This window comes from Phyllostomus hastatus, unplaced genomic scaffold (assembly GCF_019186645.2).
Source record: "Phyllostomus hastatus isolate PE091 unplaced genomic scaffold, TTU_PhHast_1.1 phas_contig_948, whole genome shotgun sequence".
In the NCBI taxonomy this organism is placed as follows: Eukaryota; Metazoa; Chordata; class Mammalia; order Chiroptera; family Phyllostomidae; genus Phyllostomus; species Phyllostomus hastatus.
In genome coordinates this window covers 3,754,205-3,781,897 of record NW_025333993.1, presented here as the reverse complement: position 1 = coordinate 3,781,897, position 27,693 = coordinate 3,754,205, and the positions used below count along the sequence as shown (strand labels likewise).

Sequence of the window (27,693 nt, the reverse complement as noted above, 5' to 3'; positions counted from 1 at the left end):
CGTCTTCTCCCCTTCCTGTAGCTCCACTCCACACGACATCTGTCGTTCCTGGCTTCAAACGCCATGGGGACTACTGGGGAGCTTCAGTTCCATCTTTATGGAAACTGTGGAGGTGGGTGGTTAACAACAACCATCACCACCACGTCACATCGCAGGTGAGAAGGTGAGGGAACAGAAGAATCAGTGGGCTGGCTGGGAAAATGGCAGAGATCAGATTAGAACCTAGAATTTCAAATCAAATAAAGTCTTCACTTTCTTCGTTGCTTTCCATAGAGTTTATTTGTTCATTCATTCATTCATTCATTCATTCATTCAGAATGTGTTGCCAATTGGCGATGGGCCAAGTCTCATTTTCATTGCCGGCTAAACAAGTCTTAGGGAGTCTTTGCCCACCAGTAACACACAGGCGCATGGGCGGGAGGGTGACCGGTACAGATCATCACAGCACAGTGTGGTGAGTGTCCCTGGAGGCGCCCGAAGAGCAGGACCCACAGTGCTGTCCCCACCCCGAGTCCCACCGACCGTGCGGCTCCCCACACCCCTCGGATCTTCAGCTGCCTCGTCCATCCAATGGGTGTAAACCCTCCCCTCCCCGGACTGTGACGGCACGATGACGCCATCAGAGGGACAGGTCCAAAGTCAATGTTTGGTCATTCCTTCACCTGCTTCGTTAAGATCCTGTATTGGATAAACAGACAGAGTGGGTCAATAAAACATGAAAATGTGCTTCTCCCTTTAGAAAGAAGGCAGACATTTTTCTTAAAGAGGGTTTTGATGCCCTGGCTGGCGTAGCTCAGTGGATTGAGCGCAGGCTGCGAACCAAAGTGTCGCAGGTTCGATTCCCAGTCAGGGTACATGCCTGAGTTGCAGGCCATGACCTCCAGCAACCACACATTGATGTTTCTATCTCTCTCTTCCCCCCTTCCCTCTCTATAAATAAATAAATAAATAAATAAAATCTTTTTAAAAATATGTTAAAAAAAGAGGGTTTTGAAGTTTTCTTGTCGCCTCTAAAAGAGAGGTGTGTGTATCCTAAGCACTGTCCACTCCGCCCAGCACCGGCTCACCTTCTGAAGGAAGAGCGGCTCTGGGCTCACATCTCCAAGGGAGGCGTCCTTTGTACCGAGAACAAAAGAAGCCAGGTTTGCTGGCGTGGTTGTTGTGAGACCATGTGACCACGGAGATCTGCTCTGGACTCCTGAGCAGGCATTCTGGCTTCGGTTCTGCACACTGAGCTCCAGAACAAACTGTGAGAATGAGTTTCGTGTTTTTATTTCTCCCGGCAAATGGCCGGGTCCAGCCAAAGCTTGTGCTGATCAAACACACCTTGGCTGTCAACACCGATGACCAGGATTATTGGAGGCTTGGCACTGTGGACCTAGGCAAATCAAACAGCTGTTTTACCAACAAAGCATTATAATTCTGGACATTCGATCTAATGGCAAAACCATAGGCAGGTAAGACAAAGAAGAGGGCTGTTCTTTGCACAAAGACGGAGCTGGGAGGGGCTCTCACACAGTCCGCTGGAGGAAAGTGGGAGTTCCAAGTGCAGTGGCTTTTCACCGGCTGCATTGTGACAGTCTCTCATTGGCTGGGCTGTTGCGGGGCAAGGAGAAAAATCTTCCTTCTTCCTTCTTCCTTCTTCCTTCTTCCCTCTTGGGTGGTAAAATAGAAAAACATCTTCCTGTTGGAGACAAGGCTCGCCTTTTCCTATTTGGGGGCAATGGAGAATAAACGGTAGAGCATGAGGACCCCCCTACAGGCGGCCCTCCCAACTCCCATTCTAACTGAGGTTGCCTTTATTAATTTTCAGAGCATCAACCCACTTTTCCTGATCCTTGTGGCCTGAACTCCCATTACAAGTACCGGTAGACACCAGAAGCATTGTTTTAGGGAACAAATGTTGTTCCAAAACTACCAGGTAATTATTACTCCCAGCTGAATCCAGTTTGAGGCCCTTGAAGAGGAGGCCTCCAGAGAGATAAGATTTATACAGAACGCATGGGTGTGCGAGTATCACCGCTGACAAATCCCTGGTCAGTTTCCTTATCCGCAGATCAGGAGTTTGGAGAGCAGACTCCCTGTAAGGAGCCGCCTTCCAACTCCTGGAAGGTCGTGTGACCCTAGGTTTGGATTAGCCTGCTGTTATAGACTGAATACTTGTGTCCTCCCCCCCGCTCCCACCCAGTTCATGTGTTGAAGCCCTACCCCCACAATGTGCATGTATTTAGTCAGGGGATAACTAGGTTTAGATGAGGTCATGAGGGTGGCCCCCTGGTAATGAGATTAGCACCCTTAGGAGAAGAGGAACAGACCACCGGAGTGAGCTCTCTCTGGCACAAGAAGAGGCCACAGTGCAATAGCAGCTGTCTGCAATCGAGAAAGGCAGACGTCACCGAGAACCTGATCTGCAGGCACCTTGATCTTGGACTTCTAACCTCCAGAACCAGAGAAAGTTAACACCTGTTGCTTAAGCCACTGGTCTGCGGGATTTGTTCCAGCAGCCCTAGCTAACATGACTACAAAGGAAAGGTGCTTCATTGCACTCTGATTCACAGTGGCCACGACATGGAGACAACCAAAGAGCCCTTCGGCAGGGGACTGGATAAAGAAGACGTGGCCCATAAACGTGACGGAACACCACTCAGCCATGAGAACAGATGGAAGGCTGCCATTTGCAACAGCGTGGGTGGACCTTGAGACTATCATGCTGAGTGAGATAAGCCAGCCAGGAAAAGCTAAGAACCATGAGATTTTACTCATATATAGAATATAGAACTGAAACCCATAGACACAGACAAGACATAGCGGTTGCCAGAGGGAAGGGGGTGGGGCAGTGGTATAGGGTGAAGGGGGTCACATATATGGTGGCGGAAGATGATTGGACTCTGAGTGGTGGGCACACAACGCGAGATTCGATGACGTATCAGAGAAATGTACGGTTGAAGCCTGTATGATCTTGTCGACCAGCGTCACCCCAGTCAATACAATTTAAAAAATAAAAAATAAAAAGGAGAAGAAATGCTGGAGGAGGTTGAACTAAGTGAATCCTGGACTGTTTACCAGCCCTGCCTTTTAGTAGCCACTCATTTGATATCTAATTCTTGAGAGCTTACGGAGTGCCCCACCGCACAGGGCATGGGGGACATGGAGGAATAAACACGGTCCCTGCGTCCAGAAACGCACAGGCCAGCAGGTGCCACTGGTGTGCAAAGGAGCCATCACCCCCACTTTATAAGAAATACATGAAAATCCTGGGCATGGGCAGCCTGGATCGGAAGAAGTCACCACGGAAGCATTTTCTCAGAAACAGTTTAAGATGGAAATTAATTCTAACGTACTTCAACTGAGGCTCCTCGGACTTTTTTTTTTTTTAATTATATTTCTGTTGGACAGTGAGGCTCTAGACTTTTTTTAAAGATATTTATTTATTTATTTATTTATTTGAGAGGGAAGGGAGGGAGAAAGAGAGAGAGAGAGAGAAACATCAATGTGCGGTTGCTGGGGGTCATGGCCTGCAACCCAGGCATGTGCCCTGACTGGGAATCGAACCTGAGACACTTTGGTTCACAGCCCACACTCAATCCACTGAGCTACGCCAGCCAGGTTCCTCGGACTTTTTAAAAATTTCTTTTTAATGAGACACGGTTCTAAAAGGGCTGAGGATAGCAGTGAGGAAGCTAAGCCCTGACTCGCGGAAAGCTCCCGCAGATGTGTTGGGTAGATGTGGGCCAGTGCATTGCCAGAACCCCGAAGGGGACTTCGCGGGGTGGGGGGAGGGGCGGCTCACACACCCGCGCGTCTTGAGCTCCCCTGGAGCCCCTGCGGGCAGGCCAGAGGTCTGCAGGCTGGCCAAGAGGGCTGCCATCTTTCCCAAAGTGGGCAGCGCCCAGCCTTTTTACGTGTACTTCTCAGCGTCCGGAACCTCCCTGGGGGACTCTCACGGACTGCAGCTTGGTTGAGCAGTTTCAGCAAGCACAACCTCAGGAAAGCCTAAAGCAGCCGGGGGACCTGGGGTAGGGCAGCCTTGGGAAGGAGCCTGCGCAGCGGGAAAGGCGGTGATGGGCCCAACGCACATGGGGGACCAGTAAAGGCTGGAGGGACCCCACGGGACACGTTGGAGGAGGGGAGTGGAAAGGTGGAGATGTACCCAACAGCCCCACGTGGGGTCTGCAACCTGGGAGAGGCCCTGTAAAGCTGCCAGTTTCACTGGGCCCACCCGAGGGAATGGCGCATGGATGCCACTTGTCGCAGCGCCGGAGCCGCAGGGAGACGGTATAGACCGCACCGCGCGTGCGCAGGCCTCGTCTGGGATGGCGCGGGCGCGGAGGCACCGACTGCTCCTGGGGCGCAGAAACCCGAGGCGGCGACTGGGTGAGAGGGATCCCGGCAGGACGGTGGTGGAGATCCGGGTGGGCGTCGGGTCGGGTCAAAGTCGGAGTCACACCTGGGGCCCGGCCTGCGTTGGGACGAAGGACTGCCCTGCAGGCCTGGACCCCAGGGGTCGGAGGGGACTGGCCTAGGACTCGTGGGGAGAAGCGCTAGGGTCTCCGAAGCTGGTTGCCCAGGGATGCATGCGAGAGCCGGACTCCCTTAGACCCCTCAGCCGGTGGGAGACCTGAGCCGCTCCGCGCCTTGCTGGGCCTGGGCACGAACAGCAGGTTGGCTGTGACCCAGGACCTCTATCTAGGCTGGGCTCCACCTGTGCCCCTGAGCAAGGGGGCTGCCATCTTTCCTAGTGCTTCACAGGAAAAGAAGATGCCCTTGGCGCGGGTCGAGGGTCCAGGTAGGACTCTCTTGGCTTGATGAGTGACCGCTGCAGTGACAGGAGAGAGGCAGGCAGCCGACAAGGGTCAGGGCTGCGCCTCGGTCCAACCTATGAATCGCTGCGTTTCAGAAATCCCTTCCGCTGTTTTCCGTGTAGCATTTTTGGCCTATTACATACACAGGCTATAGAGATATTTTGTTTTGTTTTTTCCCCAAGGTCTTACCTTTAAGACACACTTTTTTTTTCTCTTTGTAATATTCTAGGACAGATGCCACATAATGTTTCTTTGGTAGTCCCCTCCCTCATATTCTTTCTAAATCAAAACAAATTCATTTAGTTTTTCTCTTGATTGCTAAGACAGTGAAAGACCAAACACCCCATCAAGGCAGCAAGAGCGACCATTTATGGGGTGCCTCTCTGTATTGTTCTGTGTACCTTCCTTCTGTTCTCACCCCTGAGTTGGGCATTGTGACCCCCATTAGCTCACACCCCAGACCACGGAACTAGGAGATCCCAGTCAGTCTGGTCCAATTTCCATGCTCTTCCTCCTAAAAATTTCAGCCCCAGCAGCCAGCAAAAATTGTTTCCTAAAGAGTGAAAATCAGCAGCAAAGGACATGACTTCGGGCGTTGGGTTTCTAGTGTGGTTTTGTTTCTCACGCAGCTTGCACTCCAAGCCAGGTGCAAGCCGTCGGGTCACAGAGGGACGGTGAGGGCGAGGAGGGAGAGCTGTGATGCGGGGTGCGCTCTCGCCCTGGCCCTTGAGCACCTGGGTCACCTCAGTTTGGGTACATCTCCACGAAAGGGGACATGGCTCTCCAGGAATCTAGGACACCGACTGCAGGGTCTGGGACTTAGGAGACCCAGGTGCCAGCTGGGTGACCACAGGCTACGAATGTGCCCTTGGCACTTCCAGCTGCCTCCCTAGACCAGAGGGGGCGACCAGGGACCTGGCACGCAGCACAGGATTCCATACTGTTCGAGGGAGTGCTGAGCAACGTCCGCCTCCGGACCCGCCAATGAATCCGCTACACGGAAACCTGCAGCGACCAAAAGCTCTGTCCCAGTCTCCAAATGGACCCTGCCTTCTGACAAATGCGCAGCGATCGCAACAACCCCCGTCGCCACACCCCTTTGGAGTTGTTCTCTTATTTCTGCGCCACTCCAGCTCACGAAAATCAGGTGCCTTTTCTTTCCACCAATGAGCCGCTCCCTACACAAGGGCCTCTTGCGTATGCAGTGGGAATTCCGCGACAGTTTCTCTCATCCCACCACGCCGGCCGAGAGCACTGTGATGATGCAGAAAACCTGTAAAGCAGCCATTCGAGCTGTGGGATATAAACCTCCCCAGTCACAGTTACGGGCGCCAAAGACAGTCCAGAGATGTGGGCGCTCCCCAAAACCTTAAGTGTTTGTGTCAAGGTGGGTTTCTGCAGCTAAGGGGGTGGCCCGGCTCTTGGTTTCCGCAGGCAGCGCCTCTCCAGAGAAAACCCCAAGTTACCATGGACTGTCCGCAGAAACTCATCTGGCACCTTTGGAGACCGTCAGAGGAACAATCCGCAAGTAAGAGTTTGACACATAGAATAGACCATAGGTAGAAGCTTAGACACGCACCCGCCAGTCCTTCCTAAGAGCAGTGGCTGTTCACGAACCAACAGGTGGACGGTCCACAGGGAACCTCCACGGGGGCATCGCCCTCTGGCCCGTCCAGGTAGCGACCCAGGAAAATAGGGAGCAGCCCAGAGTGGCAGCTGAAAGAAGGGCCAAACACCCGCTTATACTCACAGTTCACCTGTCTTCTGCCCTGTTCAGACTCGGGGATTTCTGCGCTACCTGGGCTTTCTGCCAGGGGTTCCCCACCCCTGGATGACCTATTCTGGACAAGCAAGCTGCTGACAGGGTTAGGATGTAGAGGGTTGAAAGTTTTCACCCAGAAGGTGCCTTCCCCAGCTTCAGGATTCTACCCGTTCCCTCTGCCGTCTTGCCCCAGGGCAGCCCCCTGTCCTGTTGTCGTCACCCCCAGCATCCTGGCTCCAGCGCCTCTCCGCGTGACCCCAGGCACAGGAGCCTGTGGCGGGGACCCTGCACAAACTCAGCCCCTCTCTGCTGCCCAGGACTTTCCTTGGGCTGTGCCCCTGTTTGCAGGTCAGTCCTCCCTGGGAATCTGTCGCTGCTTCGCTTTCCCAAACTTTGCACAGAAGGTGAGCTGTCCGAGTCCTGTATCTTCGTCATTTTTGTTCCTTGGTGCCCCTCTGGGGCTTACACAGTGCCTGACGTCTCACAGTGCTTCATAAACATTTGGCTAATTGAATCGAACTGAACAGAGACGTCTACCTGCCACAGAGCTGCCCTGTCTGGGATTCCGGCCCCCGGAAAGACGAACACTTTCTCTGCAAAGGGTGGAAGAGCTCTGAGGATCGGCCCTTCTGCTGCACTATGGCCGTCCCAAGGTGTGTCCAAGACATGGAGGGTCTTTGCTTTGCTGGTAGCCGGTCAGCTGGCCAGGATTCTGGACAGCTGCACCCCAGCTTAGCCTCCGGGCCGACGAGACAAAGTGCGGCTCCCGTGAACGGTGACACGTCTGGGCCTCTCCTGGTCACTCTGCGAGCACGTGCCATGCATGAGCTCGTTCAACCTCAGCAGTTCCGAGATTGTGTTGTTCTCCTCATTTCACAGATGAAAAAGAAAACATGAGGATCAAGGGTATTAAATCAGTTGCTCTGAGTTCCTTAGCGTGATGGAATGGGGATCGAAACCGAGGTCTGCCCGGCTCTAAACCCAGGGGAGCTGACCCTTCTGTGGCTAAAGGGTCCACTCAGCGTTTCAGCCCGACGGTCCAGAGCAGCAGGCCTCAGGCGTTTCCATGGCAGGGTCCCGACGCACCCCGAATGGAATCGGGGCCCCGGAGGCCTTTTTTTATGTAGGGGGTGCATTCAACGTTAACAGTGAGGCCTTTTTAAAGCGTTTGTCAATTCATTCAAAAATAGTAACAAAGCACTCCTTTGCATGTTAACATAGCTTTATGAAAAATAATTCTATTTTCTGGAACAAAAGAATCTAATGAGAAGAATGGCATCATTTTGCATTTTTGCTCATCCCTCTAGTGTCCTTCACAGAAGACAGCTGGGTTCTCAGAGCTCCTCTGGCATTCGGTCTGCTGGCAAAAAACCTGGCCTCCCAGCAGCACGAGGTGGGGATGGCAAGGGGAGTCTTCGTGTCCTTCTCCGAGCACTGTGGATATGCTTCTCTGAGGCTAACCTAAAACGCAGCAAGTGTAGTTTCTTCTAAGAGTCGTTGCGCAGAATTTTTGAAGGCGGATTTTTCTAACTGCTGTGTTCAAAGGTATTGGTCTGCTCGGCACTTTGATCGGACCTCTGAGCCTGGTGTGATTTTGCGTCTTCACAAATCCACCATTGCTTGGTTCCGCCATTGGCTCGGTGAAACGGTGGTTCACCGAGGCACACAGATCCTCTCGCTGTACGGTCGGCAAACTCTATCGAACGCTCCTGACACGGTGAGAGTGGAAAAGGCGCCCGGTGTCAGGGTATGTTTTCGATGTCATGGTATTAAGTTTTGGCCTCATCAACTCCCTGGAGCGCCTGCTGGACGCCCAGGGCCCCCGGACCCCCGCAAGGGAACCGCGCGGTCTGTGGTGTGAGGTGAGTGGCCACTGAAAGCACAGTCCTGTGAGCAGTTACGGAAGGAATAAAAAGTCCAGTCTGATAACCTGACCATTTCAGATGGAAACAGAAATATGTGCAATTCAGTATGTGACACGAAGGAAAGACAAACGAAGATATGAGTGCACAGAAGTTACAGATCAGTAAAAAACAAACAAGCAAAAAAACGCTTTACAGTTGACTGACCTAGGCAGCTAGCTCCTTGTGACCCCAAGTCACACCCTGCTATGGCTCTGGACATTGCTCACCCATGAGCTCATGGGTGGCTGGAGAGTCCGGGATGACCAGAGGCCTGCAGGGCCAGGGGGAGAGGGTGGCAGAGAGGAGGAGAGGCATGGTGGGGTAACCCCGAAGGAAGGGCAGGAGACGGTGGGCAAGCCCATCCAGGTCGAGGTGGGACCACAGATGGTCCCCTCCAGTGCTGCTGAGGAATGGCGAAGACGGCTCGGAGAACGGGCCACCAGCCAGAGCCAAGAGCAGGCTTCGGAGGGGGCCGCCCCGGGCCTGGAATGACGCCCGGCCGGGGCAGCTGTCGGGCGCTGCGGTGGCTGGGCTGAGCCGTAAATGCGCTTCTGGGGCCCAGGGACCTGCGCGGGTTCACGCACCTGTTCAGCTTTATCACTTTTATGTGTTTGTTGCTTTCTTTTTTTTTTATAACATACTTTATTGAAGTATAATATATAGGCAGCAAAGTACACAAATCCCAAATGTATACAGCCCTATAACCTTTTGCTTAGGATTGCTGTGTCCTCACTGTCCGGGTAAAGATAAAGAACTTCTCACACCAGGGAGTTGCCCTACACCCCTTCCCTCCCCAGCGCTCTGAGGGAACCCCCGTGCTATCCTCTGTCACCATAAATTAGCTTCATCAGTTACTGAATTTCACGCACTGGGCAAGAAAACACAGGCATGTGGAAGCTAAACAGCACGCTACTCAACAGACAGCGGTCAAAGGGGAGGTCAAATGAGAACTCAAAACTACCTTGAGACAAATGACAATGAAAACACAACTTTCCAAAATTTGTGGAATGCAGCAAAAGAAATTCTAAGAGGGAAGTTCATAGCCTCAAAGGCCTACCTTAAGAAACTAGAAAATCTCAAATAAATAAACTAAATGGACACCTAAAAGAACTAGAAGTGGAAGAACAAAGCAAGCCCAAAGTATAGAAGGAAGGAAGGAACGGAGTTCAGAGTGGAAATAAACGACACGGAGACTAAAAAAGCAAAAGAGAAGATCAGTGAAACTAAGGGCTGGTTGCTTGAAGGGACAAATAAAATGGACAAAGGTCCAGCCATACTCATCGAGGAAAAAAAGACCCCAAATAAATGAAACCAGTAACGAAAGAGAGATCCTGCCTGACACTACAGCCAGACATGGGGCCGTCAAAGAATACCGTGGACAATTAGATGCACACAAATGGGACAATCTAGAAAGAAACGGATACATTTCTAAAACCATACAACCTGCTGAGACTGGAGCAGGCAGAAACAGAAAATCTGATCGGGCTGATTACTAAGCAATGAAATTGAGACAGTCATCAGAAAACTCCCAAAAAACAGAAGCCCTAGATGGGACCACTTCACAGGTGATTTTTACCAAACGTTCAAAGAAGAATGAACACCTGTCCTCTTCAAACTATTGCAGAAACATGGAAGAAGAGCAGGTGCTTTCTTCAAATACCCACCTGAACCCACCCTGCCTCCCCCTGGCCTCTGAGTGAACAAGAGGAAATGCAGACGTGACCCTGACCCTGGAGCCTGGGCCCCTTTTCCCTAATCCCACCCCCCAGCTCCCCACCCCCACCCCCGCCGTGTAAAGAAAGCAGCGGGAGCTGGTGCACCCGTGCTGGGCTGTGATAAGGCCGTGAACAGGGGATCTGATCTGGGAGAAGCAAAGAGGCCTGGGGTGGTGGCCCCGGGGCCACTGGGACTCAGCTTTGAAGTTTAAAAGGCTCAAGTCCTGTTTATCTTTGCAGCCGTTTTCCTCTGTGAGACATTAAAGTGGGGCCTGTGTCCACGAACCATTAAGGGCCACAGTGTCCTCCCTTCAGAACGCGCCCTGTTCATTCCGTCTGCCCCCCCCCCCCAGTCGAGGAGCGGAGCGCTCAGGGGCTGCAGACGGGCAGCTCCTGGGCCCCACCCAGGGCACCTGCCAGACAGCCTGCGCACTTCCCGGTCCGCACCTACCTGGCCGGTGTCTGCCTTTTGCCCGCCCTCCCCGCCACCTGCTCCAGAGCTGGTTAGCTGCCTGGTCCTCCTCCCAGCCCTCCCCGTAGCTGGTAGGAGGTCCCCCGTCCACCACCGGGAGCTGCTGCCTATGGCCAGGAGGGCGGGCAGCAGCCCTGGGAAGATGCGCTGGGTGGCCGTCGGTGAGTTGCAACCCCCACCGCCAAAGGAGGAAAGCAGGGGCCCGGGCAGGGGAGGCGTCACCCCTGGCGATTCCACCCCACTGAGCTGGAGGGTGGGGCTGGCTGGCGCTGTGGCTGACCCCTCCGATCCGGGACTGGGAATGCAGAAAGCCCGTCTAGCGGAGGTGAATGGGGGGGTGGGGGGGGGCGCGGCGGGGGCCGGACTCGGAGCAAGCTCTCTACAGCACTTCCTCGGGCTCCCCCTGCCTGTCTCCAGGGGCCCAGCTGCGATTATTTAGGGATTATTTAGGGACGGGAATCCGAGAGTGTGATGTTGAGGCTTGAAAGTAGGTATTTGCTGAGCGCAGGCAGAGCAGGACTCGAGGTGGGGAGGGGAAGGGTCCGAGGGGGCAGGGCCCGTTCCTGGGAGAGCCAGTGCCTGCAGTGGGGCCCTGGACCTCCTGGGCCGGCAGGGCGCCGCCACCTGCCCTGAGAGGCACCTGTGGGCTCCATCCGAAGCTCCTCTGCTAAGTCAGGAGTCATTAGGCACACGTCCAGTGAAGGGACAGGTGAGACAGCCCTTTCCCTGTCACTGGAGGATGGGGGGGGGAGGGGGGTGAGAAGTGGGGACTCGTTAACACGGAATGCCCCATTGTGGCTGATTCTAGATGTCCCGGCCGGCCGCCTCTTTTTATCAGGCTGATGTTATTCTCTCCACGTATCAAACCGCTTGAGACTGTGGAATGTTCTGGGGGCAGGGATAGAAAAAGGGAAAGAAAGACAGCAATTATTTCCTCAATCATGTTACGCGCCCCCCCCAAGCCTGTCTTTATGACGGTGGCCTCTGCCCTCTGTCACTTGCCTGCCTCTGGCTACAGGCGTTCTGGGTTCAGGTGTGAACCGCCCCCCCCATCACGCGTGCCCTTCCTGACTGGTTCTGCCACTTTCTGTCTGTCCCCTGAGGAGTCTGGGGGCTCCTCCGGAGGTAAGGCAGCACCTCAGGACGAGAAGGCGGGGTTCCCTTGGCCTCTGCAGGGGTCGCGGCCCGGTCTGGGGCGGCGGGTCGTCAGCCACACGGTGTGTGTGTGTGTGAGACTCGCACTTCTAGCACTGGTGTCTCTCGTGTGGTCGGGCACACTCCAGAACGTTCTGTACACCTCCTTTCTGCCCCATTCCCAAAGTGCAGGAAAGCCAAATTGTCAGATTTTTTAAAATGTATTGTGTAAAATAGTCATGTTTTCCACAGAACCATTTATTTTTATGAACTGTTTTCGGGAACTTGTGTGGATTGCAGGGTAAATGGGGGGAGGCATGAACCTCTCTCTGGGGAGGAGAAACCCCCTCCCTTGGGGCACTGACTTTCATGGCGGATATCTCGGAAGAAGTTTTCTTTTTTTATTTTTTTTAAGAGTATTTATTTATTTATTTTTAGAGAGGGAAGGGAGGGAGATAGAGAGAGAGAGAGAGAAACATCAATGTGCAGTTGCTGGGGGTTATGACCTGCAACCCAGGCATGTGCCCTGGCTGGGAATCGAACCTGCGACACTTTGGTTCGCAGCCTGCGCTCAATCCACTGAGCTACACCAGCCAGGGTGGAAGAAGTTTTCATCATGCCCGTATTACATATTGTTTCGCCGGCTACTTAGCAGAAAATGCTGAACATCGTCAGGTTGCCTTTCCCACCCACAGCTTTTCCTCACCCACGGCCTCATGGTTCGCCCGTGGGCTGTGGGGTCCCTCGGCCCAAAGCCCGGCTATAACACCAGGCACTTGCTGGCATGTGAGGCTGAGAGAGAAGCCAGGCACAGGGACTCAGAGTCCTGTCGCCTTCGACTCTGTGAGCTAAAGGCCTGGCAATGTCCCTAGAAGGGACATTTCAGTGGATACGGTCCAACGCCAGTTCTGGCACAGGCGACAGCTCACACACGGTTCAGGGTCAATGGGTAAAGTGCGTTCAGCGGCCAACACCCATCACCTGTGCCCCACAGCCATCCCGGTTCCTCAAACGGAGGGTGTTGGCGTGTCAACCTGTGCAGGTGAGCTACCTGGCAAACCCACCGTGGTGTGCAGGCGGGGCATTCCCAGCTCTCCGGCCAGGAAGCCTCTGCCAACGGGACAGTGACGGCAGTGGAGACCGAGGCCGGCAGAGCGATGGAGTCGCACGGAAGCCTCAAGGATGGTCCATGGACCCCTCAGCCCTCCTGGCCCCTCGGGGACCTCCTCCAGGGGGAGAGCATTTTGTTCGTCTTGGCCAGGCTGCCCGTGACCGAAGCTTCCTCATCCCACCTCGTCCGTGTTCCTGCAGGTTGCAGGAAACCCCCTCCGGGAAGTGTGTTCAGAAGGGCCCTCTTCAGGGCCCCTGGACTGGAGGGGTGGGGGTGTCCCCAGACCCCCCAGACCTGTAGTTGGTTCGAGGACTCTTCTCCAGTGTTGGCGTCCAGGGCCAGCCTGAGACCCCTGAGGAGCAGCAGGTGGGATGAGGGTAGAACCCACACACACAGACGTGTGCACAACCACATAGGCGCACGCAGGCCTGCACACGTACACACCTGTGCAGCTGACTGAGGGTCTCAAGGAGGAAGTTCACGGACTTCCTGCCTGTGCTCAGAACTGGCCTTTGCTCTCAGAAGGAGACATGTGGGAGGCTGTGGGCTGATGATGGCTTTGTTATCTTGGTAGAAAAGGTCAGATTCTGCTTGCAGAATCACAGAAGCTTCCCAGACTCCTGGACTTTGTGCATGCCTCCCCCCAGCTCACCCCTGCAGCCGCTGGACTCACTCCCACCATAGCGCCCAGGAGCTGTCTCAGCGGAGTCCCTGGACTTTCCCCCTTTCCCAAAGCGAATGCTTATGTGTCCCTGCCTGGGTGCTGAGTTCCTCTCTGCCTCTAGTGTCCCACCCGCTCTGCGGTCACCCGCAGGGACTGAGCCCCCGGTGCAGCTGTTCGGCCCAAGGACAGGCTGGGCCACGGCTCTCCAGATGCTGCCCGCCTGCTCCTTGCCCCTCACCTCCTGGCTCTTAAGCTTGCCCCCCTTCGGCATCCCGGATGCCTCCGTGACCTGGGTCAGACCTGTGCATGGGTTACACGGGCTCACCCCCAGCCAGCGCCCCATCTTTGCTGCTGGCCCTGCCCTCCCGCCCTGGAGTGGCTCTAGGTCTTGGCTCCTCCCAGCCACCACAGGAAACCAGGCTGTCCCCAGCCTAGAGGTCATCGGTGGCACCCCTTGCCCAGCCCACAGGTACTTCACAGCCTTCCCAGGAGCCCTGAAAAGTGTGTGGCGACACGTGGCTGTTGCCTCGCAGGCGGGTCAGCCCCGGCTTACAGCTCTGCGTGAGGACCCACAGGCTTTCTGTCCATCCTTCCTTTTCTTCCCGGTCACTTCCGTCGACTTCTTGTCCTTGCTCAGCTGGCGACCAAACTGGGTCTTCCTTCCAGGTGGCTGTTTTTACACATGTGACAGGTGGCGCCACACTCCCTTTCAGCCTTCTCCAAGTGGGTCCCTGGTTTGCCAATTTTCTTCTTCAAATACGACACTTGGGTAAAGTAGTCCAGCTGTGACCCAACACACAGGGGACACAGCGGGCCATTGTTTCCGCCGGACCCGACGCCACCGGCGCCGACTCCGGGCTGCCGGCAGTCACCGCTCACAGCTCCCCCCGCCCCCGCACCGCATGTGCCCCATGGCACTCTCTGGGACACCCTGCACAGCACGTGCTGTCCTGGGTGTGCGGGCACAGCCCCGCAGGGGAGGGACCCGAGGAGTCCCACGCCGACAAGGCGGGCGAAGGGCTGCCGTGAGTGGCCTGTGCAGGCCGCAGGTGCGTGGCAGGCCGCCCCGGGGTGGGGTCACGTGGCGCGTCGGGGAGCCTTAGAGAGGAGAGGGGGGTGGGTGGGGGTCTGTGAGGGACAGCGCCCCGAGGCAGAGGGGCATGCTCCTCCACAGCGGGAGAGCAGGAGGGGCCCCCGCCACAGGGGGTCAGTGCGGCTAAGCGCAGAGCCACCCGGATTTGGAGCCTGCACGTCCACCAGGACGGGCGCCTCAGGCCCCAGGGCTCTCGTTTGTGGTGTGCGGCTGCTGCTTCCAGCTTGGTGCTGTCCCTTGAGTCCGAGAAACAGCAGCGGCTACGCGGTCCAGGTAGCTGGCCTCAGGAAACCCTCCCTGCGTAACGTTCCAGCCACCTTGGGTTCTGCGTGGTCTGGGAGATGGAGACAGTTACCGATGCCTAAATATGTAGTCAAGGGGAAACAGAAGTGTCCAGTCCCCTGAGCATGACGGCCTTAGCCACGGAGCCACACACGGGCGCCCCCCCAGACTCGACAGAGTGCGGACAGCTGTGCTCGCTCACAGGGGTACGGGGGGCCTGCAGGTGCGGGAAACGACGCGAGCGGAGGTTCGGGGCTGACGTTGGAGTGGCAGGCACAGGTGTGCGCGTCACGGCTGCCTGGAGACGGGGAAGCCTTGGGTCGTGTGCTGGAGGGCTGGGGTCCTGCCTCTGTGTCAGTGGCTGTGAACTTGGAAAAGAGGGCCCGGGAGCACCACCCCCTCGTCTCTGTTCTGGGTGCTGGGTGGGGAGACACCAACCCTCTGGCAGCCACCGGGTGTCCCGCGGTTCAGTTCGGTCCCGACACTGACCACCAGCGGTCAGTGTAGGCCCTGCAAGTTAAGAGTAAAGCCCCCACTAGCTGCCCTCTCTTCAGCTGCCAGCTGGGAGTCTAGGACAGCTGGCCCTTGCCGCCAATCCGCTGAGAACTTGGCAGTCCCCACCACTCCTTTAGCCCCCATAATTGGGCAGAACTGGCCGATGGAGTCCAGCAGGGCTGAGACAGGACGCGTGGAACAGAGGAGCAGCCCCGGGGAGCAGGGCACCCACCACCTGTCTCGTGCACCCGCAGGCACTCTGAGGACGCTGCTCTTCATCTGCCTGTGTGTGTGTGCCTGGTACGCCGGGTACCTGCTGGCGGAGCTCCTTCCGGACGTCTCCCTGTCCAGCGTGGCCTACCGCATCCGCGGCATCGGCGAGAGGCCCATCCTCCAAGGTCAGTGCCGCGGGTCCCGGCAGGCAGGGGCGGGCGGTGGCTTCCGGCCACTTCTAGGTGACGGTACTGACACGAGGAGGAGGAACCGCTCAACGCGAGCTCGCGTCCCCACGGGGGACTCCGAGGCCGCTCATGACGTTAGGAGAGCAAAGAAACTTTACGTGCAGGTTGTGTTCAGGAAAACTACGTGTTTGGAACACAACTCAAATCAGAAATTACAGAATTACATCACTAAAAAGGACGTTGGATAAGACGTGGGATGCAAAAGCAGTAATCTGTGCCCCTTTTCCAAATCTCACGGGTAGGTATGCTGGTACGTTTTTAATACAGAAATGATTACGCAAAATTAACTTAAACAAATACAAAAAAACTGAGTCACAATAAAAAGATTTTGGTAAAAGCCATTCTTTATCAAATTGAATGACCTTTTAGGATGAAAAAAAAAAGAACTTTCTAGGAATTGGCTGTGTGATGCGGTGTTGGCACCTGATTAGGCCCCCACCCTGGGTCTGCCGGGGGGCCAGAGAGCCCGGCAGCACCCCATCCCGGGTGCATCCCAGCCCCCCGGGAGGCCCTGCCGGCGCCGGCCCGGGAGGCGCCCTCCAAGGGCTCATGCTCTCCTTCTCCCCGCTTTTCCCCGAAATGGGAAGTCCGTCCTGGACACGGCTTCCTCTGTGAGCAGCGGCCGGCACCGGGCGCCCAGAAGGGCTCGCGTGCTGAGCGTGTCTGTTAGTAAGACAGCGAGCCATGGGCAGGGAACCCCGGCCCCTAAAACTGCCGTGCCTACAAAGCACCCTCTCCCTTTTATATACGTGCGATTTCAAGACAAACACAGATTAAATTAACCTCGTATCTTTGGGCGGATTTCCGAAGCTCCTTATTAAAACTGGTGACCCCTCTCCTATTTCTGCCCCCCTCTCCCCCCACCCCCCCACCCCCACCCCCCTCCGGGCGCCCACAACCTCGGGACTTCGGGGCCAAGTCCTGCTGCAAAACAGCTGCGTTGACGGGCGAGCAGTGAGCTCTTCTTGATAAAGCCTGGCCTGACCTTGTTATGGTCTTGTTCATTGCAGCCCCGGTCCCCAAAAGGCAAAAATGTGACCACTGGGCCCCGTGCCCACCGAACACCTATGCCTACCGCTTGCTCAGCGGCGGCGGCCGGGACAAGTACGCCAAAATCTGCTTTGAGGACGCACTGTAAGTGCCAGTGTGGGACTGGAAGACCTCGGTCTAAGTTCTAAGAGGAATGCAGTTTCCAGGTTCCCCGAGGGACTGAGTCCGCAGGAAGCTGGGGATAGGTGTGTGTGGAGTGAGCGTGGGTGGGGGGACTGTCCCAGGCGCTGGCTCAGGCCCCCGCGTGTCCGAGAGGGACCGGTCGGTGCGTGGCGGCGGCTGGGCAGGGACTCTGCTGAGTGCAAACCGGGTGGGGCAGCGAGGACCTCCCCGTGCCTGCTGAAAAAGGAACCCTTTCACTCACGTTTATTTACCTTCCAGGCTCATTGGAGAAAAGACCAGGAATGTTGGGAGAGGAATAAATATTGCCATTGTTAATTGTAAGTTATCACACGTTTTCTTTAAAACTTCTCAAAAAGCTCTGTGACTGGATTGTCAAGGGCACCTTGGGTTTTCCGTGGTTTTTGCACTTGACCTACTCTAGGTTCTTATGTTAATGCATTTTTTAAAATACATGATCAGTTTTGCAACGCCTGGCGTTACTGATTATTTATGGGTCCTACAAAAATAACAAACCTGAAGCCGAATACAGATTTAAAAACAAGCCAACACAAAGGCCTGGCAGAGGCAGGGTGAGCACCATGCAAGCAGAGCGGGGCCCACAGGTCCCCCCTCCCACCCTCTCGGATTCCCAGTGCCCCGGGGACTAGGGCCTCAGGGGAAGCAACGCTCGGCCCCCTCTTAGGCCTGGGAAACAGTGTTCTGTCAGGATCCCCCAGATCGGTGGCCACTGGGAACCCCCGACAATAACAGCGGCCGCAGGTCTGGGACTGGGCTCTCCTGCCGCGTCCCTGGGAGCACACCCTGCATGCCGTCCAGGGACAGCGGCAGTAGGCGCCCAAGACGGAATGGGCCCTGCATGATCATCAGGAAGGGGACCCCGAGTATGGAGCAGAAAGGGCTGAGGGGGGACTCCGGGGTCTCTGTGGGAAGAGGCAGGTGGAACAGGGAAGGGCAGCATCGAGTCTCTTGGGAAGCAGCCGGAAGGAAGTGGCAGAGCCGCTGAGGGTCCCCGTGTCGCCGCCCGTATAGGGACCACCCTCCAGGGCAGGCGGCCGCCTCACACATGCCGTCCTCACAGCCGCCACGCTCCCTGGAAGAACACAGGGAAGACACAGGCCACACTGAACACTCCAGTACCACAGACCCACCATGGGTGCTGATGGACTGTCTTTTAAAAACCGTTCCTTTTCTTTTCAGATACGACTGCGAAAGTGATAGCAACACAGTATTTTGACATGTACGAAGGAGGTAAGAAAATTCTTTTCCTGTTACAATTTAAATGAGTAATAAAAATAAATGAAGATTCAAAAAAAATCAAACAAAATGCCAAGCGCTTTTATTTTGTCTGCTAAGGAAATGGTCGGAAGTTCATGTTGAGTATTTTGAAGATTTTATTTATTTATTTTTAGAGAGGGGAAGGGAAGGAGAAAGAGAGGGAGATAAACATCGATGTGTAGTTGCCTCTGGAGCGCCCCCTGCTGAGGACCTGACCTGCAACTCAGGCATGTGCCCTGACTGAGAATTGAACCAGCGACCCTTTGGTTCGCAGGCTGGCGCTCAATCCACTGAGACACACCAGCCAGGGCTCATGTTGAGTATTTTAGAATGGTCATCCATAAGTCCTCTTAGTCTCTGAATTCATATAATACAGTTTGAAGGCGTTATCTAGAAAATTCCTTTCCCTCATTGGATAATGGGGAAGAGACACCCTTAAATCGAATATCTGTCAGATGATACGAGAAGCACCCAGCCCTGACTGTCACCATCATCACCATCCTGTGTCTGGCGCCCAGGGGCCTCAGCACACACGTCCCTGGGCCTCTTGGTGCCCACTCTCCTTCATGCTCTCTCCATCTGGGCGCTGCGTCTTGGCTCCAGGTGTCCGTCAGGATATACCAGCCCCTCTCATTTTTATTTAACACTGGGTGCTATTACCATGTTTTGCCGTATATAATGTGCACTGCGCACCCACGTTTTGTGTGCATTAGACATGGGATTATTATACTCATTCTTATACCCATGGTATGTGTTCATTATACCCATGTATACTGTGCATCCTTATTTTCCCCTCAAACGTTTGGGCAAAAAAATGTGCATTATACACGGCAAAAATATGGTGAAAAACAAGTCCCCATAAAGATAATGGAGAAGAGTAATGAGAAACGCCAGGGTGCCATTTGTGGGAACTGGGCATTTCGCTCTGCAGCTAGCTTACACATAATTGTAAAGAGCAAGCCCGGTGGTAAGTAATGGGGTTAGAGACTCACCTTTCTTTTTTCCTGTAAGGCGTAGACAGGCCTCCTAGCGAAGACTGCCCCACGCAGGGCCTGGCCTGTGTCCCCACTCTGTTCTGCACGTGGTAGGTCGGTACCTGGGGCTGCTCTAATCTAAGATGCTCACGTGTGGGTATGGGCTGCGTCAGTCACTGCAGGGAACGCTCTGCCCGAGCCGCCAAGGTTGCTGCTTGTTTCAAAAGTTAGATCAGCAGAATCTTTGTGGCCCGATGGTGCTCTGGCCTCGGATGGCCCCGCCCTGGAAGCCGGGCAGCCCTTCACTAGTAAAGAGCAGGCGCACCGACGGCGCGGTCGAGGGAGGAGTTCTGGGCATCCGAGGCCTCGAGGTGGACACAGACGCTGAGGGCAGAAATAGCACAGCGCCCAGGGCTGCAGTCTCGGGGAATCACGCACCTGAAACTGGTTTGCACTGACCCAACAGATAACTCTGGAGCGATGACACAGTTTATTCGGGGTGCTCCGGCGAAGTCTCTGCTCTTCATGGTGACCCACGACGACGGCAGCAGCCGGTGAGTGTGTGCAGCGTTGGCGCGACAGTGCGGGTGGGCAAGGCCACCCGAGCCAGCGAGCCAGCGGGGCCGAGAGGGCGGGGCCGAGAGGGCGGGGCCGAGAGGGCGGGGCCAAGAGGGCCGGACCAGTCAGGGCCCCTCCGCACCCTCCAGGACACAACCAGCCACCCAGAGGCGTGAGGCTTCTTTAAGGAAAAAGGATGGAGGCCGTGACGAAGCAGACTGCTTTTCCAAAGACATGGCCCGCCAGCGGAGCCCCTCAGCATTAGAAGGCAAGGGTTATGCCTGGGGCGCACGACAGAGCCACGGCTGAGCATAACCAAAGTAGCACAGCCAGGAAAGCTACACCCGCGAGGGGACTTCCAGAAACGGGAAAGGAAATTGAGGACATTTCTATGTGGAGCCAAAGAAGGAAACGCGCACACACACACACATACACACACACACACATGCAATGTTTTCCCTGGGGAGAAGCTGATCTGACCCCGGGCTTCTCCACCTCTGCTCGTCTAAGTACAGCTGCGTCTTCTCTGCCGACCTTCCCGGAGCCTGGAAGTGCTTATTTGCATCACTGTGGCTTTCCTACATGGGGCTCCTGAGCTCAGCATTTCCCAGATTACTTTATCCTCAGGTTTTATTTGTTTTTAAAGATTTTATTTACTTCTTTTTAGAGAGAGGGGAAGGAAGGGAGAAAGAGAGGGAGAAAAACATTGAAGTGAGAGAAATACATTGATTGGTTGCCTCTTGCACGCCCCCAACTGGGGACCTGGCCCACAACCCAGGCTTCTGCCCTGACTGGGAATTGAACCGGCAACCTTTTCAGTTCACAGGCCAGTGCTCAATCCACTGAGCTGCACTAACCAGGGCAAGATTTATTTATTTATTCTTTTTTAAAGACTTTATTTATTTATTTATTTTTAGAGAGAGGAGAAGGAAGGGAGAAAGAGGGGAGAAACATGAATGTGTGGTTGCCTCTCACACGCCCCCCACTGGATAACCGACCCACAACCCAGGCATGTTCCCAGACCAGGAATCGAACCAGCAACCCCTTGGTTCACAGGCTGATGGCACTCAATCCACTGAGCCACACCAGCCAGGGCAAGAATTATTTTTAATAGTTCTTGTAACCAGACTGAAGTTTTTTGATGCATATATGGAAAAACTCACATTTAACTTGCTTAGGAAAATCTGAACTTGTTACTTTTTTCTTTTCCATCCTACTCGCCTTCCTTGACTTACTCTTAAGCTGCACCCTTGTGCCATGGTAGTGATTTTCATATTTTTGTCCTTTTTTGATACTGACTTTTCTGAATAGGAAAGGGACAGTTTTGACCTTTGCTTTCCTCTTTCCGCAACTTCTGCCACCTTATCTCGTGGTCAGTGAGCAGGAGGGTCAGCAAGGAAACGGTGTCGTCTGAGACCGCGGGTGCGACCGAACCTGCCGACACGAGGGCTTCTCAGAGCTGAGAGTGTAAAGCCCATGCTTCAGACTGAGTCCTACCGGGTGTCGTCGTCGCACGTCCCACTAGACATCCGACATACTCCCACCAGCATGTAAACTCAGCCCGACTGTGCCCAGGAGAGGAGCTGCTTCAGAAACCTCTATCCTAGGACAAACGCAGTGCGGCACACGGGGGTCCCCACGCGAGATGCTCAGACACGCTCCCCTTTGTCCCCCAGGCTGAAGGAGGACGCCAAGAAGGCCATAGAAGAACTCGGAAGCAAAGAGATCAGGACCATGAAATTCAGGTCAAGCTGGGTGTTTCTCACAGCGAAAGGCTTTGAACTTCCTGCAGGAATTCAGAGAGAGAAGGTAAGTGGCGGTGATGGGTTTTTTTGGAGCACAGTCGGTATACGATATCATACGGGGTCTGGCAGAAGTAATGCCGTTGAGTGTGGCTGGCAGGGTATGTGAGTGTCTCCCACGAGATGGACAGCAATGTAAACATTTCACCTAAAATGTCACGTGGTGTGCTTGGGTGTGATAGTGTTATGCTATAGAATTACATGCTTATGATTTTGTAATAAAAGATTTTTTAAAAGATTTTGTTTATTTATTTTTAGAGAGAGGGGAAGGGGAGGAGAAAGAGAGGGAGAGAAACACCAATGTGTGGTTGCCTCTTACATGGTCCCCACTGGGGACCTGGTCCACAACCCAGGCACGTGCCCTGACTGGGAATCGAACCAGCGACCCTATGGTTCTCAGCCCGCACTCAACCCACTGAGCTACACCAGCTCGGGCAATAAAAGATTTTTATGTAATAAAAAGAGGGGTGTTATTTGTGCCGGACCCTGTATTAGTTCCAGGTGTACAATACAGGGATTCAACATTTACGTACCTTACGATGTCATCGCCACAGTAAGTCTGGTAACCACCTTCACCGTGCGAACTTAGCGCAAGGGGGATGGTCTTTAAACGTCCCTTCCCACAGATGGTTAGTGTAGTGCGGGCCGTGACAGGAGAGGCTGCCGGTCAGCTACAACCCTCTGTCTCAGACCACAGCCTTGTGCACAGAGCATGCCGCAGAGGGCGCCGCGGAGGTGGTCCTCTGGTCTGACCCCTTGGTTCTCCCCTGAGGGTTCCTCGTTCCTAGGTCTGGGAAACGCCCCACCATCCACCCAGTAGGTGCTTGACACATCATTCCAGGGAAGACCGTCCACACTAAGAAGTTTGGAAACCTTCCCCTTAGATCAGCATTAGAAAGGCACTTGGTTGAAATTTCAATTGTCAAATCTCTTTAAAGTAGAACATTCCGAGTGGGCTATTGGGATTGATTTCCCGTCAGGCTGCGGCCCCCACAGTCCTCTCTCTCCTTGGCCCCGAGTGGGGATCGCGGCGGCGGGACTCGGCGTTAAGGTGGTTCGGCGGCCACCTGCGCCGGTGCCCCTGAAGCTGGTCTGACGGGGTGGGCACCAGACGCTGGATGAGCACAGCTCTCGCTGCTGCTGCTGTTGTTGTCATAACCTGTTCGTGGTTGGTTTGAAGCCCTTTTATTTCTCAAAGTGAAGTGAACAGCAAGAGAATGAAGTCCTAATGCGTTAACTTAGTCGCCTGTGAAAATTCCAGCTGACGGGTGGGGGCTGGGCGTGGGATTTATAAGCTGACGCCGCCCGCCCCCTGGGGATGATGACACAGTCTCTTCCAGACAGTGCTGCCCTCGGAACAGAGGGGAGGGGGCTGGCAGCCTGCCAAGGAGCGAGACCTCTGACTCTTGCCCCAGAGAAGGGTCTTCTCTTCTTTCCACGAGCTGTACACTCAGAGGAGGCCGAGAGATGAATGTCTCCGGCAGGGCCCACCGGTGGCTTCTGACCGCAGGCGTGGACGTTTGGTCCCGGTCCTCTGCTTGTGCTGTCCGGCGTGGCGATGGGTCTGGGAGGGAAGACAGGCAGAAGCAGGTGGGCCCCCGGGGGTGGAGGAGAAGGGGGCCGGATGGGTGTGATCTCGGCGTGGCCACACAGCCAGGTAACGGGAAGCCTGACAGCTTCTCTGATGCCCCCTCTGTTGTGGCCGTCTGGATGCTCGGAATTCACGGACATTGCAGCATGCATCTCAAAGGGCCTGCTTTCCCTGTGCAACCCCCGTGTTCTCCCGCGGCCGGGAAGCCAGTCCTGTAGAACATGTCAGGGGTACTTACCCGGGGCCCCTGCCTCGACCTCTCATTACTGATGATCGGGTTTGGACACCCCATGTGCTTGAGATCTCACGGACCTGTCCTCATGAGTGAGGCATTCCCGGGACTCTGGGTGGTGGCTCTGCCTGGGCTACCACTGTGGGGACCTGCAGGGGGGTGAGGTGAGCTGGCACGGCAGGGAGAGGGGTCTTGGTGTCCAGGGTCAGGTTGGCCAGGGGTCACATGTGATCCTGAACAGCCACTTCGCCTCCCAGGGCGTGAGTTTCCTGATCTGTGTCAGGTACTGAAAGCTAGGTGGACTCTTTAGCAGCTGCAGTGTGGGCCTGAGCCCCACTGACCCTTGGCCTTCCTCGGGCTGGCTCTGCAACGTGAATCAGGACCACCTTCTCCTCCATCTGATGTACCAATCTGCCCTCTTACGGATCTCCAGACTTTACCTACCTAGCTGTGTGGCCGTAGGCAAGTTACTTAACCTCTCTGTGCCTGAGAATCATCCCCTGTGAGAAAGGGGTGAAGACAGCTCCCACATCATACAAGAGTGGATGAGGACCAGGGGAGCAACGCATGGGGCTCAGCAAGGAGCTGAGCATAGAGCCCTGTAATCCAGAGCTTCCCCTGCTCTTTCCAACCCGCCCGCCCCAAACTGCCCTTCCCAACCTGAGCCTCCCCGAAAAGCACGGGCGCCCAGGCCAACTGAACTAGAATCTCAGAGGGTAGGGCCTGCCCCAGGTGTTCTGATGTATGGGGAGGGCCCACCTGGGGGGGTTCTGATATCCGGAGAGGGGAGACCCGTTACATTGACTTTTTCTGAGAATGTGGAGGCCTTGTCCCGAGCACACACCCATATGCCCCTGTACACCCCAGCTGGTGTTTTTATAGACACAGACAAGCGCACCCTAAAATCCATACGGAAGTTCGGAGGACCAGACAGCCAAAACAGTCTCGAACAAGAAGAACACTTTCCGACTTCCAAACTCACTACAAAGCCATGGCAATCAGGACAGTGTGGTTCGGACGTCAGGCAGACTTATCGACCCACGGAAGAGAACTGAGAGTCCACAGATAAAACCCCACTTTGTTGGTCAGTCCACTTTGGACAGAAGTGCCAAAACCACTGCGTGGAGAACAGGTGGTCTGTCCACCTTGGGGCGCTGAGACAGCAGGTCGCCCACACGCAGAAGCATGAACGTGCAGCCCTACGCCACACCACGCCACTTGGGGACATTAAGTCAACATCAGTCAGGTGACCACATTTAGGAGCTGGAAACCTTCAACTCTCAGAAGAGAAAATGTAGCCATAAACCTCTGTGACCTCGGATCAGGCAGTGATTTCTTAGATACAACACCACAAGCACGAACAATGAACAACGAAACAAAAAAGTAGATCCTTGCATTCGATCAAAATGTAAAACTTTTGTGCACCAAAGAACACCACCAAGAACATGAAAAGATAACCTACAAAATGGGAGAAAAACATTGCCAATAAGGGACTTACACCCAAAATGTATATAGAACTTGTACGGCTCACTAATACAAAGACAAATAACCCAATTTTCAAGCAGGCAGAGGATCTGAACACACACGTCTTCAGAGAAGACACACAGACGGCCCACAAGCACATGAGATGCTCACGACTGGCCACCGGGAACCACAAACAGAAGCTCGAGGAGACAGACACTGCCTTGCCCTCCCTGCATTGGCTGCATTAAAAACAATATCCTTCTGGCTGGCGTAGCTAGGTGGATTGAGCGCGGGCTGCGAACCAAAGCATCGCAGGTTCGAATCCCAGTCAGGGCACATGCCTGGGTTGCAGGCCATGACCCCCAGCAACCACACATTGATGTTTCTCCCTCCCTCTCTCTCTCTCTCTCTCTCTCTCTCTCTCTCTCCCCCCCTCCCTTCCCTCTCTAAAAATAAATAAATAAAATCTTAAACAACAAAAAAAATGACATCCTAAGCAGAGTTCTCAAGGGTGTGGGGAATTTCGACCTTTCAGGCCCTGCTGCAAGAAATGTAATAACAGAGCTGCTTTGGGAAACATTCTGTCCCTTTCTCAAGAAAAATTAGGCATGTCGTTACCCAGCGACCTAATAATTCCGCTCCTAGATATATACCCAAGGGGATGAAAACATTATGTGCAAAAAAACGTGTACATTAAACAAGTGTACATGACATGCATAGAAGCCTTATTCATAATAGCCAAAATGTAGAAACAACTCAAATGACTTATTCATGTATAAAAATATGTAAATAAAATACGGTATAGCCGTACCCTGGGACATTGCCCAGCCGTGAAGAGGAGTGAAGCACTGATGCCCGCCGCAGGGTGGAGGGGCCTGGAACACACGCTGGGGGCAGGAACCAGACCCAGGAGACCACATACCGTCCGTTTCACTTACCGTATTTTGCCGTGTGTAATGCGCACTTTTGTGCCCACATTTTTTGAGGGGAAAATGAGGAGGCGCATTATACGTGGGTCGTGCCTGAAATGCCTTGTATCTTTTCTTGTGTTGTCTAATTATTTGTTACATAAAATTTCTTGTACCATCACATGTTCAAAAATAAATGCTCAAATTCCTTGGTAATACAAAAAAGACACAAGTATCTAAATAAAAATACACTAAAACTCAAATTAAATTAAAACAAAAGATCTTTTTCCTGAAAGTCTGGGCCAAAAATGTGAGTGCGCATTGTACACGGGGCAAAATATGGCATTCGAGATTTCCAGAATAGAGAAAACTCAGTGAGAGAGGAAACAGACTAGCGAGTCCCTGGGGCTGTGAGGGGTGTGGGTGTGTGGCTTCTTGCACAGGTGAGGAAAACAGTCTAAAATCTATTGTGACGGTCGCCTATCTCTGTGAGTATACTAAAAGCCATTGAGTTCACTTTGGGTGAATTTTGTAGGATGCACGTTATATCTCAAAGCTATTATAGAAAAAGGATGTGTAACTAGAATTCCAAAGATCAGAATGCATATTAATCTTTCCAAGCATTAAGTTGAGGCTCCCCATTATCTGCAAAAGAACTGAAGACAGGAAGGACTAGGCCTGCATCATCATGAACATGTGTCTGCTGAGCCGGGAGTTCTGCAGTGACCTGAAAAAATGCATAGCCCCCCTCCCAAAGAACTGGAAACTCAACAGTACAGCTGTGCTGTTCAGGACAGCAGCTATGGGCCAAACTTGATTTACATTTATTAAGTTGTAATCACATTTATTACAATTAGATAGATCTTAAAATTCAGTTCATCACTCACGCTAGGCACATTTCAAGTACTCGAGAGCAGAACGTGGCTAGTGGCTATTCTATTGGGTAGGGTCGATCACAGAATATTCACATCATTGCAGAAAGTTCTAGAGCTGTACGAATGCCTGGTTCCCATAGTTTTTTGGGAGCACGTGGAGAGAAAATCAAGCACCCAGACTGGGCTGGAGCAAATTCCATTCTAGGAAGCAATCCAAAGAATCACCTCCTAGCTGTAGGATTTGCTCATGGCTGACACGCTAAATATTTGTTGAGTAGCAAATAAAATTCTTTTCTTTCTTTTACACAGATCAACCACTCTGATCGTGCAAATAACAGATACTCGGGCTGGCCCGCAGAAATACAGATAGAAGGCTGTATACCGAAAGAACCAAGCTAACACTGTGCAGACAATAAAAGTTTTTTTATAGACAAATGAGTCATGGAGTGGCCTGTGAATCTTACCCAGCAGTCAATATTTGATGTTTTAGGTTTTGTCACCAACCAACCAATATTTGCTGGCGGCCGTGAAATCTTGGCACACAGTATTTTTATGCCAATCCGTGTGTGGTGAAGATATGCGTGAGCAGCAAGACTGACGACACGGATGGGAGTTGTTAAATGAAGGGGTTTCACCTGGAAAGGAGAGGGTGGGGGGAGGTAGCCACCGCTTGCCCACGTGCGCAGTTGCCTTGTGATCGTGTCTGGACCCCGCAGCCCAGGCAGCTCTGCAGAGAGAAAACCTTGACTCCGTCATCGCTGAGCAGCCCCTCAGCTCGGCAGTCATCTCCGGGGGAGAACGGGCAACGGTCAGAGCAAAGCCGCCTCTGCCAACTCCGTCTGAGCCTTTGCTCCCTTCCTGTGGGTCCATGAAGTTACTCTTCGCGGCACGAATCTGGGCGCCTCCCGCCTTCTGCCACCCGGGGTGCAGTGGTGAAGGGACATAG

The 27,693-nt window shown here is 53.9% G+C and overlaps 1 protein-coding gene and 1 long non-coding RNA gene across 2 annotated transcripts; one reads left to right on the top strand and one right to left on the bottom strand.

Annotated features, from left to right (window-relative positions):
* Positions 1 to 266: 266 nt before the first annotated feature.
* On the bottom strand, positions 267 to 10,694 carry LOC123828024. Its single transcript, XR_006787406.1, has 3 exons — positions 10,635 to 10,694; positions 1,068 to 1,710; positions 267 to 678 (listed from the first exon to the last, which is right to left on the bottom strand). It is a non-coding gene; the product is annotated as an uncharacterized LOC123828024 (long non-coding RNA).
* On the top strand, positions 10,647 to 27,185 carry FAM3B (FAM3 metabolism regulating signaling molecule B). Its single transcript, XM_045852540.1, has 8 exons — positions 10,647 to 10,816; positions 15,689 to 15,832; positions 16,906 to 17,029; positions 17,327 to 17,385; positions 18,266 to 18,316; positions 19,784 to 19,871; positions 21,552 to 21,684; positions 27,057 to 27,185. Exons 1-8 carry the CDS (start codon positions 10,765 to 10,767, stop codon positions 27,144 to 27,146), a joined length of 741 nt encoding a protein of 246 aa, XP_045708496.1. The 5' UTR covers positions 10,647 to 10,764; the 3' UTR covers positions 27,147 to 27,185.
* The last annotated feature ends 508 nt before the right edge of the window (positions 27,186 to 27,693 follow it).